Source organism: Elephantulus edwardii, unplaced genomic scaffold (genome assembly GCF_000299155.1).
Source record: "Elephantulus edwardii isolate Elephantulus edwardi_28Jun2011 unplaced genomic scaffold, EleEdw1.0 scaffold00126, whole genome shotgun sequence".
NCBI lineage: Eukaryota > Metazoa > Chordata > Mammalia > Macroscelidea > Macroscelididae > Elephantulus > Elephantulus edwardii.
In genome coordinates this window covers 1,313,170-1,329,125 of record NW_006399876.1, presented here as the reverse complement: position 1 = coordinate 1,329,125, position 15,956 = coordinate 1,313,170, and the positions used below count along the sequence as shown (strand labels likewise).

Sequence of the window (15,956 nt, the reverse complement as noted above, 5' to 3'; positions counted from 1 at the left end):
CTTTATACCCTGTTCAGCAAGATTCCCTACAGTCATCTTTGTTTCAGTATACCTGACTTGAAAGATGCCTTTTTGGCATGTCTTTTAGCTGAGGACAGTAGGGGTCTATTTACTTTTGAATGGGAAGTCTCCCACCTGGGTAAAAAGCAACAATGCGGGTGGGAGACCCTCCCTCAAGGATTCACTGATATACTTAATTTATTTGGCCAAATTTTAGAACAAACCCTAGAAGAATTTCCCATTCCCCTGTCTGTGTTCCTCCTTCAGTGTGTAGATGTCCTGCTCATCTCTGACAAAGACCAGGGGGTGACGACTGATGTAACGATGTTATTGTTGGTGTGCTGCCAAGTCATTTGTGATTCCTAGCCCCTGTGTCTGAGCCAATCTCACTGTCACTGACACACCTGCCTCATTATCCCCGTCACTGAGTCAGTCCATCTCATCAGGGTCTTTCTTCCTCTCCTGCTCTGTCCTTCCACCCTCCCAAGCATGATTCCTCCTTGCAACATGCCCAAAGTATGTCAGATGGAGCTTTCAAATCCTTGCATTCAAGGAGCAGCCTGTTATGATAGATAATCTAACTTTTTTTTATTTCCAAGGGCTATGCATCTCTAAGAATAAACACCAATTTATTAAAACTTGAAATAAAATATCTCGGCACCTGATCAGTCAAGAGAGATGAAGATTAGGACCCAAAAGAGTAACTCTACCTTTACCACACACAAACCAGCACTCAGAAAGTTCCTCAGGCTGCTTGGGTATGTCACATATGGATTGATTCATATGCTCTAAAAACTAAACATCTTTATCTCAAGATAGCCCAGGAGGCACCTTGTTCTCTCCTCTGGACTACTGAGGAAGTCCAACAGAGAGAGGAATTAAAATGAGATCCCATCGCAGGCACTGCCATCATTAGAACAAACCTTTTCATTTCTCTGTAAATGTCAACAAAGGAGTTGTTCTTGGAGTACTCACCCAGGGCTACTCATGACAGGGGGTGGCGAGGGGGGCATTGTCAGTCTATGGCCTTTCTATCTAAACTACTGCACTCATTGACCAGAAGATGGCCAGAATATATTCTATAGTAGCCACTGCCTTGTTAACTGAAGAAAGCAGAAAATTAACCTTCGGAGGAAACCTGATAATGCAAATTCCTCCTCAGATGAGGACAATTCTAACTGAAAAAATGCGAAGGTGGCTTATGGAGTCCATAATTTTAAAATATGAGACAATCTTATCACAGAAAGATGACTTAACTCTGATTACAGATGAGGCTCTAAACCCAGCTTCCCTTTTAACAGGGAACCCCAAGGCTGAAGCACAAGAACCTCAATATCTAGGCATCATTGATTATCAAACAAAAACCCAACCCAACTTTAGGGAGACCTCATTCAAAACTGGGCATCACCTTTCAGTAGACAGATCTCCCTGTGTGGTTGAAGAGGCACCATGGATACTCTGAAATGGATAATGAAACCTTCATGGTGGTGGAGTCAACTTCTCAAGAATTGGTCAGCATAAACTTGTGAATTATTTGCCTTAAACCTGGCCTGAGAACACATACAAGAAAAGAAGGTGGACAAAATATACCGGTTCAAAAAAATACCTTCACAGTACTGCATACATTTGGGAAGATCTAGACAAATCTAATGTTGACTAGTGAACAGCCAAGGACAAGATCTGATACACAAGGAAACAACTCCAGGCTTTGGAGAGCTTAGTATTACCTACAGGGATAGTGATAACTATAAAAGGGTCCACTTTTGAGCATAGAGGCAACAAGCTACTGATTAAATGGCCAAATTAGCCACTTGGTTCCCAGAAATACCTATTTGGTATCTGACACTATGTCTTCCTACACTAATTGACACCCTAATCTTCACCCTAGGTGAAAAAGAGCAACTAAAGAGAATAGGGACAGAAGAAAATTCAGAAGGCAGATGGCTATGATATGATGGAAAGGAAATACTGTCTAAACCATTAATGAAAGAAATCATGACACAGCTGTACCAGGGCAGTCACTGAGGCCCCCAGGCAATGTGTGATGCAATGGTCTGGGTTTACAACCGCATGGGCATCTTCACCGTAGCCAAACAGGCTAATGAGGTATGCCTGTGTTCCAGAAAACAAGCTGTAAGGCAGACACCTGTTGGAGGACGGAGTCCTGGGTTACAACCCTTGCAGAACATTCAGATTGATTATATAGCGAAGCCTAAGCTTGGCCACCTCAAACCGTCACATTGTGTCGCCTCTCCAAAGGTTATAAAAAGTTAGAGTCAGAATAAAATAAGCTTGGTTCTTGCGCCATCTTGTGGTAATTTCGAGGAATTTCCCTGGTTTTTGTACTTGTGCTGTGACCTGGCCCAAATCAGCTTTTGACACGCTCCTGGAACAAAGACATTTCAATCTTCAAGTTTTATCCATCCTCCCCTCACCCCAAGCATAGTTTAATTTAGCCAGTCAAAAAGGGAAGGATTGTGTGGTTGAAATTCTGTCCAATAGGGTGAGACACAGCCTTAGTTTTCACGGTAGGGATAAAAGGCATAGCCACATCCTTGTGTGTGTTTGCTGGCCAGACTTTGTGTGACTGGTAAAAACTTGCTTTGCTAAGATCTTTTGTTCTGCTGTGTTTCTGTTGCACCACACGGAGCCACATTTCTAACAAAACCACCAGAGACTTGTAGATGTGTAACAGTGGGATCTGCTGCACCCTATTCCAACAGAGTTCCCTCATACATCTGTTCTTATTGTTGTTGTTAGGTGCTGTCGAGTTAACTGTGGCAATGGATTTCCATCTTGCCTCATCCTGTGCTATTTTCACCACCTCAGACGCACGTGAGCTCCCTGTTACAGTCACATGTCAGTCCATTTCACCGCGAATCTTCCTTTCTTATGCTGCGCCTCTACCTCTCCAAGCATGGTGTCCTTCTCCAAGGACTGACCTCTCCTAACAGCAAGGAACACCCTGGCTGCACTTTCTCTTAGTTATCTTCTCCAACACCACAACTCCAGAGTATCAGTTCTCCCTTTGTCATCCTTATTCATCACCCAACTTTCAGAGGCAGAGCAAGAAAATGCATGGCTCGGATCAGATACATCTCACTCTTTCAGTGGACATCATTCCTCTTTTGTATTCTGGAGAGATCCCTGGCAGTAGATTTTCCCAGTGGGGCTTGTCTTGATTTCTTTACTGCTGCATCAAGGGTGTTGATGGTGGACCCAAGTATAATGAAATTGTTGACAATATTAGAATAATTACATTCCAAAACCCTGATGTCACCAACTGCTGGAATGGGTGTCAAGTACCAGGGCTCTCACTCACTGCTGGTGGGAAGCAGATGATACATCCTCTTGGGAAGGCAGTCTTAGAAGATAACTGGTCTGATCATCCCTCCCAGAAATCTTGCTCCCAGGCATTTACCCACACAAAGTGGACGGTGACATCTGTATGGAATCCTCCTTACCAATGTTTGAAGCAGCCTTATTTGTAATAATAGAACATTGGAAGCCACCAAGAATCCCTTTACCAGTTGATAGGTAAACCAAGACTGGCAGATCAGTGAAGGTAAAAAAATGAGCTGTTAATTCACAGAAGGATATGGGACACCTTCAATGTCTCTGCTAAGTAAAATAAATCAGGCTGGAAAAGTCACATGGGGAAAGATTCCAACTATATGACTCTGTAGAAAGGGCAAACTGTTGAGGTGATATCGTTAGTAGTTAAATGCTTGGTTGCCAGCCTAAAGGTTGGTGGTTTGAAGCTACCAACAGGTCCTCAGGAGAAAGATGTGGCAATCTGCTTCTGTAAAGATTCTAAAAACCTTACTGCCATCATATTGATTCCAACTCCTAGAGAACCTAGGATAGAATGGAACTCTCCCATAGGGTTCCCAAGACTGTAAGTGTGTGTGTGTGTGTGTGTGTGTGTGTGTGTGAAGGCTGTAATCTTTAAGGAAGCAGACAGCTTATCTTTCTTCTAAGGGTGATGCATGGGTTCAAATCACTGACTTTTTGCAGCCATTCAGCTTTGGAAACCCCAGGGTGGTTCTGCTCTCTCCTTCAGCATCACTGTGAGTTGCAACTGACTCAACAACCATGGATTTAATGGGCTTGTAGAAACAATGCACAAATGGGTGGTTGTGGTGGAAGGGTGAGGAGGAGCGAGGGGAGGGGGTGAGCAAGGACAGCCCAGGACATTTTTTATGGCAGTGAAACCCCTCTATAGGATACCATAATGAGGAAAACATGCCAGTCATCTGTCAAGACTCATAGGACTGCAAAGCACAGCGATTCAATCCCAAGTAAAACATGGGATTTAATTAGTAACAGTAGTAATGTCAGTAGTAGCTCATCAATTGTAAAATACTTAGACTATGAATGCAAGATGTGAATAATAGTGAAACTATGTAGAGTGAAAGGGAGTTGAGGTATAATGATTGTTCAGTGTGGTTTTCTTGGCCATTGGCTTTACTTTCATCATTTGGTCGATAACACAAATGTGAAGTGATAGTGACCCCACCAAGGAGACTAGATAGCTTGCTAATAACATAAATAAGGCATGAGGCAGATGACACCTTCTTGACAGGAACTCGTAAGTGAGGTGTGCAGACTGCTGGGAAGGGCTTGGTCAGACCTGCTATCATTCCAGATTCAGACTGAGCAGATTCAGAAGTGGAAAATGAAATCTTGCTATCTTTCAGAAATAAGAAGCAGAGAGTGCAGGAAGTCCTTTTGGATCAGAGATTCCCACACTAGAAGTAGACCCATGCCAGACCACCAGCAGCAGCAATGGTAAAGGAGGCAGGAAACCAGAGGCCTGTATGAGACAGAGCTGAACTTAAGTTAATCTCTAACCCCATGTAGCCAGAACCAAGGTCCTTGGGCCAGGCTTACTAGCAGAGTTGTGGGGCATGTGGTAGATGCCATGATTGGAAGAACTAAATTTGTAACACTGCCCGAGAGCTGCAAGGTAGGGTCCAGAGAGGCTGAAAGCTAGTGAGAGGCCTGCTTGTAAACACACTGAGACAAGCTTTCCTTTCTGGAGAATTCCATCAAGAGTGTTTCTGAACTAAACTGTAACCTGTTACTTTCATAATAAATCCCATGATCATGAATATTGTCTGTGAGTGTTACGTGGATTTGCAGTAGATTAACAAACCTATCAGTGGAGTAGGGAGAACTGTGGAAAGAACAGTTGATGTTAGAATTGACAACAGTGGGTGCTTGAGTCTGAGGTCATATCCAAACTCATAGAAATGGATTTTGTTGAAGACTCATCACCCTTGTAGAGTCAGTGGGGGTCAGAGACTGTAGTCCTTTTACAAGTTGTGTTTTTTACCACAGGAATACATAGAGACCTAGCACATTCTGCACAATATTTCTGTAAATATACCACTGCATTGAGCAAATAATTTGAGAGGCTGGTAGTATATGAAGAAGAATGTAGCATCAGGCTTGGAGGAAGACTCATCAAAACCCTGATCTACACAAACAGTACATATACTCTTGCAGAAAGAGAAGAGAGATTTAAACATTTGATGTTGAAGATCAAATAACATAGCTTTCAATATGGATTACTTCTTAATATCAAGAAAACAAAACTCCTCACCAATAGGCATTATGATAGATGGAGAAAAGACTGAAGTTGTCAATGATTTAATTTTACTTGAATCCACAATCAACACCCTGGTTATAGTAAAAAAAGAAATATCAAAAGAAGTGTTATAACTTTGCTGTGTACAACGTGCAGGGATCTTGGGATTTCTTAAGTGCAGAGTAAAGAAGCATGGAATAGCCACAGTTTCTGGAGAGCAATAGATTCCTGTGTTCTACCATTCAAGTACTCTGTCATTGAACTCTGCTATCTACAACACCTGGGGAACTTGAGATTTCTTAAGTGCAAGGGGAAAAGGCATGGAAAAACCATGATTTCTGGAAGACAATTGTCATCCTGCTTTGGAGCCCAAGGGACCAAGAGGAGAACACCAATATATCAAGTCCTTCATAGAACATCAACATACCCTAGGACATTATATAGTTACAGCAGCCTAACATCTACTAAAAAAAAGATTCCAATAATGTCAAGAAAGCAGTAGGCTGCCTCAATCATCATGAAAATAACAAAATAACCCTTCTCCTAAAAAAGTAGATCCAATGAATACCCCAGATACAGAGAACCAGAAGAAATATGTTGATGTGGAGTTATTTGAACAGCTATAGAAGAAGATGCAAATTATGGAGGAAACATAAGAAGCCTTTAAAAGAGTGAATACCCCAGAAACAGGGGTCCAGAAGAAATATATTGATGAGGAGCAACCTGAACAACTAGGGATGAAAGTGCAAAATATAGAAGAAAGAATTCAAAGTATAGGTATAGTGGTACGAGAACTTAAAAATTCATCACAGAACATCACAAGACAGTACAGCCAACACAGTACTGGAAATAACAGAAAAGCATGAAAATACAATCTAAAATATTAAGACCAAAATGGCATAAGTCCATCATGCTGGCAGGATAAAAAAGTAGAAAAGAAGAGATGGAACAGAGAGTCAGTGAGCTGGAAGACAAGAGCCTCACTGGAAACATACTAGAAGAAATATCAGAGATGAAATATAAGGAAAATGAAGAAAACATTATAATCATGTGGGATGATATCAACAGGAACAACATATGTATTATCGAAATTCCAGAACACAAGTGGGACAAGTTTCTGAGGAAATTGTGGAAGAAGTACTAGAAAAAAAACCTTTCTAGGTGTTATGAAAAATAGGAAATCCACATTCAAGAAGCACAGCAAATGCCAAATAGACTAGACCCAAAAAGAAAAACATCAAGACATTGTTGTTGTTGTTTACCATAGAGTCAGAACCGACCCATAGCTGACCCTCCAAAGGGTTTACAGAGGCAGTTAATTTCATGGGAGGAGACTGCCCATCCTTCTCCCATGGAGCAACTGGTGGCCTCAAATCATGCATCTTGCAGTGTGCCTTCTTGCCACTAGGCCACCAGAGCTCCACATCAAGACATATCATAGTCAAATTCTTCAAATTAAAAGATAAGAGTAGAATACTAAAAGCAGCACAAGAAAAACAAGAGTCACCTACAAAGATGAAACAATTAGATTATGTTCTGATTTCTCAGTGGAAACTATGTAAGCTAGAAGACAATGGGATGGGATATATAGAAAGTTGAAAGAAACAATTGCCAGCCAAGAAGCCTGTACCCAGCAAAGCTCTCCATCAAATATGAAGGAGAAATTAGATCCTTTGCAGAAAAGCAAAAACTTTAGGAATTTGTGAAAACAAAACCAATACTGCAAGAAATTTTAAGGGAAGTCTTTCACACAGAGACAGCAAAGGAAAGTGGATGCACCATATAGCAACCAGAAACCAGAAAAGAAAAACAACAAAATGGCAATAATAAAATTTGGCCTGTCATCTTCTTCATATAGAAAGAGAACAATCTAATCCTACAGCCACTAGAAGAAAGGAAATTACAAGGACAAGAGCTGAAATCAATGAGATAGAGAACAGGAAAACAATTGAAACTTTCAATAAGACCAGGAGCTGGTTTTTTGGGAAAGGGTAAATAAAATTGACAAACCACTGACAAACTTAACAAAATAAAAGAAGAAGACACAGTTAACTCAATTAAGAAATGACAGAGGTGACATTTTAACAGAATTAGGTGAAATAAATTGATAATATCAGAATACTATGAAAAGCTATGTTCTGATAAATTTGAAAATATAGATGATGGATGAATTCCTCAATACTCATGCCCTACCCAGATTGACCCAGACAGATGTAGAACACTTGAATAGACCCATCATAAAAGAAGAATTGAACAGGTCATAAGAAGACTTCCCTAAAAGAAAAGTCCTGGACCAGATGGCTTCATGGCTGAATTCTACCAAACATTCAGAGAAGATCTATCACCAATTCTACTTAAAGTATTTTTAAAACATAGAAAATAAGAAGCACTCCCAGAGTCATTCTATGAGGGAAGTATAACCCTAATAGCAAACTAGGCAAAGATATCACCAAGAAAGAAAACTCCAGACCAATATCTTTCATGAATACGATGCAAAACTCCTTAACAAAATACTGGCCAATAGAATCCAAAAGCACATAAAAATTCGTTATGACAACGTGGAATTCAGTAGAGGTATGCAAGAATGGTTCAACACAAGAAAAACAATCAATGTAATTAATTACATTAAGAAAGCAATTAATAACAACCACATGATCCTAACTGTTGATGCAGAAAAGGCCTTTGACAAAATCCAACATATCTCCCTGATGAAGACACTCAGCAAAATTGGAATAGAAGGGAATTTTCTCAACATAGTCAAAAGTATATATGCAAAACCAAGAGCCAGTATCTTTCTCAATGGAAAAAAACTAAAAACATTCTCCTTGAAAACAAGGACCAGACAAGGATATCCACTGTCATTACTCCTATTCAATACTGTATTGGAAGTACTTACTAGGGCAATATGACAAGAGAAGAAAAGAAAAGGCATCCAGATCAGAAAAGAGATGGTGAAAATGTTGCTATATGTAGATAACATGATAGTGTACACAGAAAACTCCAAGGACGCAACCACAACAACAACAAGAAAAACTCTTAGAGTTATTAGACCAATTTAGTAGAGTGGCAGGATATAAGATCAATACCCAAAAAATCAGTGGGATTTCTCTACAATAGCAAGAGAAGTCAGAGAAGGAAACCACGAAAGCAATACCAATTACAATAGCCAACCACAAAATGAGATACTTGGGAGTGAATCTAACTAGAGATACAAAACACCTTTACAAAGAAAACTACCAAACATTTCTGTGAGAAATAATAAAAGACCTAAAGAAATGAAAAAAAAAGTTCCCTGTTCGTGGATAGGAAGGCTCAATAAAGTAAAAACGACAATCTTACCGAAAGCAATCTAGATGTTTAATGAAATCCCAATATAGATACCAAACTAGTTTTTTTTTAAAGATAGAAAAGGCAAATGGTAAGTTTAGTTGGAAGAGAAAGAGACCTCAAATAAGCAAAAAACTTATGAAAAACAAGAATTACGTGGGAGGCAAAGCCCTCTCTGATCTCAAAACTTACTATGAAGCTGTAATAACCAAAACAGCATGGTATTGTAGCAGCAACTTAAATGCTAAGCATTAGAGGAGCCATGTGATATGTTAGAGAAGCCACTTTGTTCTGACAGCCATTTTAAGAAATGTTTGATTCAATGATTTTGGCAATGATAAGTATTGCTAAGGTTTATGTTTTCCAGTACATGTTGACCCAGCTTGGTTACTACAACCTGACTACATACAGTACCTGGTCTGGAGCCTGGACACCCATAAGAAGTAAAAAACAATAATGACTGCCGAATGTGAAGAAATCTCAACTACCAACCACAGTGAACTTTGTGTAACCCCAATGCACAATCTCTGTGTATAAACCCAATCTTTGCTTCCCCTCGGGGTCAGAACAGTTTGGGAAATAGCTGACGTTCTTGACCTACACGTAATAAAAAGTTTGCTAATCTCCGGTATTGGCTGAGTGTTTAATTCTTGCATTTTCTGCCATAACATGACTTGAGAAGAAAATAAAAGTACAATGGTACGTCTACAACCAGGAGAAGATCAAATAGATGAACGGGACCTTCTAAGAATCAAATCCCTATGCACATCCAAAAACTTCTCCAACAGGTTAAAGAGGGAAGCCACAGACTGGGAAAAAGTATTTGGTAATGACATGTCAGATAAGGGACTTATAGCTAGAATTTATAAAATACTCGGACACCACAACAAGATAAAGGTAAATAATTCAATTGCAAAATGGGCACAGGATATGAACAGACAATTCACCAAAGATGACATTCAGATGGCAAACAAACACATGAAGAAATGTCCAAGATACCTAGCTCTAAGAGAGATGCAAATTAAAACAACTATGAGATATCATCTCACTCCACTCGGAATAGCAAAATTTAACAGAGCAACAAACAACAAATGCTGGCGAGGTTGTAGAGAAACTGGAACCCTTATTCACTGTCGGTGGGAGTGTAAAATGGTGCAAGCACTGTGGAAGGTGGTATGGCGCTTTCTCAAAAAGTTGCAAATAGAGATACCATTTGACCTAGCAGTTCCACTACTGGGAATATACACTAAAGAGACCATAACTGCCACCCAAGCAGATATATGCACACGCATGTTTATCGCGGCTTTGTTCACGATAGCAAAGAGATGAAACCACCTAAGTGCCCATTAACAAACAAATGGACAGAGAAGTGGTATATTCACACAATGGTATACTACGTTGCATTGAAAAACAAGGAACTCATGCAATATTATTCAAAATGGGTGACCCTGGAGGTCATTATGCTGAGTGAGATATCTCAGTCAAAGGGACAAATACTGAATAGTGCCACTGTTGTAGAACAGGGCTGACATCCGGGCTGGGGGGAGACTGATAAAGATGGGACAAATAATCTATACTGCATTGAAACAAATGAAGGAAAAAACAGTTTAAAAGGGATATCTGATTAGGTGTTATTGTCATGACAGGAGTCCAGAACGAAGGCTGCATAGTGGAGTGGACCTAGGGGAGGGATTGTAAAACAACGGGGGAACTTTTACTTTTTAAAGAGAAGAGTGTATGGGGGGGTAGGGGTGGGCAGGGAAAAAAGTGCAACAATGAATGAATGGAAATCCAAAGTCTCTGTAAATTTTCATTAAAATTAATTTTTTAAAGATTTTTTAAAAAGGCATTAAAAAAAAAGAAGTGTGAAATTCCCCAGGTCCTATACCTCATGAAACTTTTTAAGTGTTGAAATGTAATCTAGAGCACTGGCATGGGGGATATTTTCAAGAGCACATCCAATCTCCATCCTTCCCCCACCCCTTTAATTTTGCTTAGAACATATGTGATTGTCTTTTTTTTTTGTAGTTTAGTAATTTTACCATATATTAAACCTTAAATTTTTTTTTTAAAAAAGTATAGTGATACAATGACAGGCACATAGACCAATGAAACAGAATTGAGAACCCAGAAATTAATCCATCTATCTAGGGTCAAGTGATATTTGACAAAGAAACAAAACCTATCAAATGGAGAAATGACAACCTCTTTAATAAGTGGTGCTGGCAAAACTAGACCACTACCTGCAGACAGCTGAAACAGGATTCACCCTCTCATCATACACAAAGATCAACTCAAGGTGGATCAGAGACCTGGGTGTAAAGCCTCAAAACCATAAAGATCATAAGAGACAAAGTAAAACCAAGCTTAGAAGGCCTAGCTCATAGTATAAAAAGGCTGATAAATACATCCAGAAATACACAACCAGGAGAGGATAAAATTGATGATTGGAGTCTTCGAAAGATTAAATCTCTGTGCGCATCAAAAAACAGTTTCCAACAGAGTGAAAAGAAAAGCTACTGATTGAGAAAAAAAAATTGGAAATATCATTTCAGACGAAAGTCTCATATCAAAAGTTTGCAGAATCCTACAGGGCATCCACAAGAAAAAGACTGATAATTACAAAATGGGCAAAAGACGTGGAAAGACTTTTTACCAAGAAAGCTATTCGGATGGCCAACAGACACATAAAGAAGTTCTCAGAATCACTGGCAATCAGAGAGCTGCACAATTTGATGGGTGAGTGAGGGAAATTGGAAGAATCTTTTCCAGAAAACAATAAATTTGAAGTTTGTAAATAAACTAGTATATTTTTAAAAATGAGATGCAAATCAAAACCACAATGAGCTAGCCTCTCACTTCATTAGCAGTGGCAAAGCTTAACAGGACAAGTAATAAATCTTGGAGAGGATGTGAATAGATAGAAACTCTTATGCACTGTTAGTCGGACTGTAAAATGGTACAACCACTCTGCAAGGCAGTTTAGCTTTTCCTAAAAAAGCTGAACCTAGAAATTCCGTACGTTTTAGCTATTCCACTGCTTGGAAAACACCCTGAGAAAATTGGAAATGAGACACAGAGATTTGTACACCGATTTTCATAGCAGCGTTATGCACCATCGCAAGAACATGCAAACAACCCAAATATCCACTTACAACCAAATGGATTGAGAATTATGGTACATTCACATGATGGAATTCACTATGTTGCACGCAGGAACGATTTTGAAAATTACTACATAACTTGGGAGGGCCGGGAAAGCATTATGCTAAGTGGATTAACTCAGTCTCATAAGGACAAATACTATACGGGACAATTATTGTAGAAATAGAAAGATAACTAGTAAAACGGGTATGAAGGTCCAAGGGGGGAGGGTAGAAGCAGAGGGATGAGGATGGACAAAGGGGGTGATCATAGGTTCACACAATGTGATGGGTAGAGGAAGGGTAGGTAAAAGAAATGGGAAAGATCTGATATGAAAAACAGTGCATACAAACTTTGTAAGCAAACCAGTGTAAAATGAAAATTTATTTAAAAAAACCCCAGAAATGTTATCTATTTAAATTTACTTTACTGGATAATGAATTTTTAGGTAATAAAAATTAGTTTCCTGTTTTGGTAAAATGATTAAGTCTCTTTTGAAAAGATAATGTTAACGGGATAACTATGGTCATTATGACAGAATTTTTAAATAAGTCCTATTTTAACTTGGGGTGGGGGGGGAGAAGTGTTATATTGTGAAAATGTGCTGTGAAGGACCTCTCCAAAATGCTGAAAAGCAAGGATTATTCCAGTTTAAAGACTAATGTGTGGCTTATCCAGGCCCAAACCTTTTCAATTGCTTCCTATGCACTGTAGTTGTTATGTGCCGTCGAGTCGTTTCTGACTCATAGCGACCCTATGCACAACAGCCCTAAACCCTGCTCTATCCTGCACCAACCGCACCGCCTCTGACACACCCATCCCGATTACCCCAGTAACTGAATCAATCCATCTCATAGAGGGTCTTCCCCTCCTGCGCTGTCCCTCAACCCTCCCAAGCATGATGTCCCTCTCCAAGGACCCGTCCCTCCTGGCAACATGTCCAAAGTATGTCAGACGAAGCCCCAGAATCCTTGCCTCCAAGGAGTAGCTTGGTTTAATCCTCTCCAAGATGAATCTGTTTGTTTTCCTGGCAGTCCATGGTACATTCAGTACCCTTCTCCAGCACCACAGCTCAAAAGCATCCACTCTCCTTCTGTCCTCCCTAGTCATTGTCCAACTCTCTGATGCATAACAAGCGATTGCAAATACCATGGCCTGTATCAGGCGCACCTTAGTCTCCAGAGAGACACTGTTGCTCCTGAGTACCTTTGAGAGGTCCCTAACAGCAGACTTTCCCATCGCGATACGCTTTTTGATTTCCTGACTGCTGGTACCAAGAGTGTTGACTGTGGAGCCGAGCAAACTGAAGCTGTGAACACTCTCCTATGCACTAGATAGTTGGATAATGACTAAAAAAGACTGAAGAAGAATCAATGTCTTTGACCTGTGATATTAGAGTATTGACTGTCCCACCATTGGCCAAAAGAGCAAACAGACTTGTCTGGGAGAAGTGTAAGCAGAGTGCTCCTCAGAGGCGAGCACGGTGAAACCTCTCACCTCCTTTGGGTGTGTTGTCAGGAGGGAGGAGCCAGTCCTTGGGAGACAACATCGGGCTAGGAGTGTACAGGGTCAGGGAAAAAGATGGACTGACACAGTCACTGTAACAATAGGCTCAAGCACATCAGAGACTTTGAGGACGGCACAGGGCAAGGTGCAGATCTGTTCACAGAGTCGCTATGAGTTGTACCTGACTTGAAGATACTGATGCAATGCACTAAGCTTGGTTCTAAATGAAAGGTCATTAGTTCACACCCACGAGTCTCTCAATGGGAGAAAAATGTGGCCGTGTGCTTCCACAAAGCTTACGGCCTAGGAAACCCAACAGTGCAGTGATTACCTACCCTACAGGGTTGTCATGAGTTGGAACTAAGTCCATGGTAATGGTTTTGGATTTTCAGAACTGTTGTTGCTGTTGTTAGGTGCCGTCGAGTCATAGACGACTCATAGCGAACCTATGAATGAAAGACCTGAGCATTGTTCATAGAGTTTCCAGAGGCAAGCCATTTCGGAAGAGGATGCCACACCTGCTTCCAAGCTTGATTTAATCAGGAAGCTCCACCAAACACTGTCCAGCATGGGTAACCATTATCATATTTGGCACATCAGTGTCACAGTGTTTAGCACCACAGCAACCATGAGCTACCTCTGCACAGCAATGCACAAACCAGTACTATACCACCTAGAAAAATGTTTGACAAAAACAATTTAAACCAGGACTGAGTGCTGCAGATTAAAAATCACCCACCTTGGACTTGGTAGCATAACTTTCTGTCCACTAGGCCACCCTAAAGCTCACTCATTCCAGCCAAGAGCTTCTGTAGAACCAACTGCAGTAGACGACTTTCAAACTGAGCTCCATGTAGACAAGTAAACCATACACAGGCAGATTGAGAGAATTGGGTTTAGAAGCCATCCAAGGGAGAAGTCAGCACAGGATAGATGCAGGGGGAGGAGAGAAGGCCACAGAGGGCCAAGGGGTATCCATGGTCCTGGGACTCCAGTATAATCAATGGAGTAGATGACTGGGATCTGGAGATTTTCCATCTGAATAGACTTGTTGTTTGGTGCCGTCATAGACGACTCATAGCGACCCTAATAATGAACGGCCTGAGCACAGAGTTTCCAGAGACAAGCCATTTCGGAAGTGGATGTCGCTCCTGCTTCCAGGCTTAATTTAGTCGGGAAGCTCCAGCCAACACTCTCCACCATGGGTACTCATTACCACGATTGGCACATCACTGTCACAGGCTTCAGCATCACAGCAACCACGAGTTACCTCTGTACAGCAACGCACAGACCAGTGCTATACAACCTAGAAGAACTAAATAGACCTAGGTAGGTGGAAATCCAGCCTGGGTGGTAGTGAAAGAGAGAGGATTTCAAGTACCTACCTGGGGAGAAAAGCTCTCCAAAGGCCTGGCAATAACAGCGAGTGATGGAGGTCAGGCTGGCTGAGGAGGTGGGCCTGAGTGTAGTGAGGACAGGTGTAGATGAGGTGGATACTCCAAATGTGTATGGGCTGGTGGAAGTGTCCATGGTCATGCTGGAGGGCTGAGAGAGCAGCAGTGAAGTTGGTGGTGATGCTGTACTAGTGGTCCCAGGCTCAAGGGGTGATGTGATGGTCCTAGAGGTCTCAGCTGTTGGGGCTGATGGTATGATAGTGATGCTGGTGGTCTCAGGCGTTGGGGCTGATGGTGTAACTGTGGTTCTGCTCATCTCAGGAGTGGGGGTTGATGTGATGCTGATGCTTGTCTCAAGGGGCAGGCTTGTCTGAACTGTTGTGATGTTACTGGTCTCAGGAGTTGGGGCTGATATGACGGTGCTGCCAGTCTCAGTTGTTGGGGCTGACGGCATGATCTTAGTCCTGCTGGTCTCAGGTGCTGGGGTTGATAAGATGGTCTTGGTCTCAGGTGCTGGGGTTGATATGACGGTGCTGCTGGTCTCAGGAGCTGGAGTTGATGGCACGATCTTGGTGCTGCTGGTCTCAGGTGTTGAAACTGATATGATGGTGCCGGTGGTCAGAGGTGTTGGGGTTGATGGTGTAACTGTGATTCTGCCGGTCACAGGTGTTGGGGCTGATGTGATGCTGCCGCTTGTCACAGGTGTTGGGGTTGATGTGATGCTGCCGCTTGTCTCAGGTGTTGGGGCTGATGGTGTAATTGTGATTCTGCCGGTCACAGGTGTTGGGGTTGATGTGATGCTGCCGCTTGTCTCGGGTATCGGGGCTGATGGTGTGATTGTGATTCTGCCGGTCACAGGTGTTGGGGTTGATGTGATGCTGCCACTTGTCTCGGGTATTGGGGCTGATGGTGTGATTGTGATTCTGCCAGTCACAGGTGTTGGGGTTGATGTGATGCTGCCACTTGTCACAGGTGTTGGGGTTGATGTGATG

At 41.5% G+C, this 15,956-nt stretch overlaps 1 protein-coding gene across 1 annotated transcript in view; it reads right to left on the bottom strand.

Moving 5' to 3' along the window:
* The window catches only part of MUC5B (mucin 5B, oligomeric mucus/gel-forming), a 66,097-nt gene that overhangs the window by 17,856 nt on the left and 32,285 nt on the right, over positions 1 to 15,956 (bottom strand). Inside the window, exons 33-35 of the mRNA XM_006893356.1 lie at positions 15,743 to 15,887; positions 15,577 to 15,697; positions 14,956 to 15,029 (exon numbers count right to left, since the gene is read on the bottom strand). Coding sequence (XP_006893418.1) covers positions 14,956 to 15,029; positions 15,577 to 15,697; positions 15,743 to 15,887 — 340 coding nt within the window. The remainder of the gene's footprint in view (positions 1 to 14,955; positions 15,030 to 15,576; positions 15,698 to 15,742; positions 15,888 to 15,956) is intronic.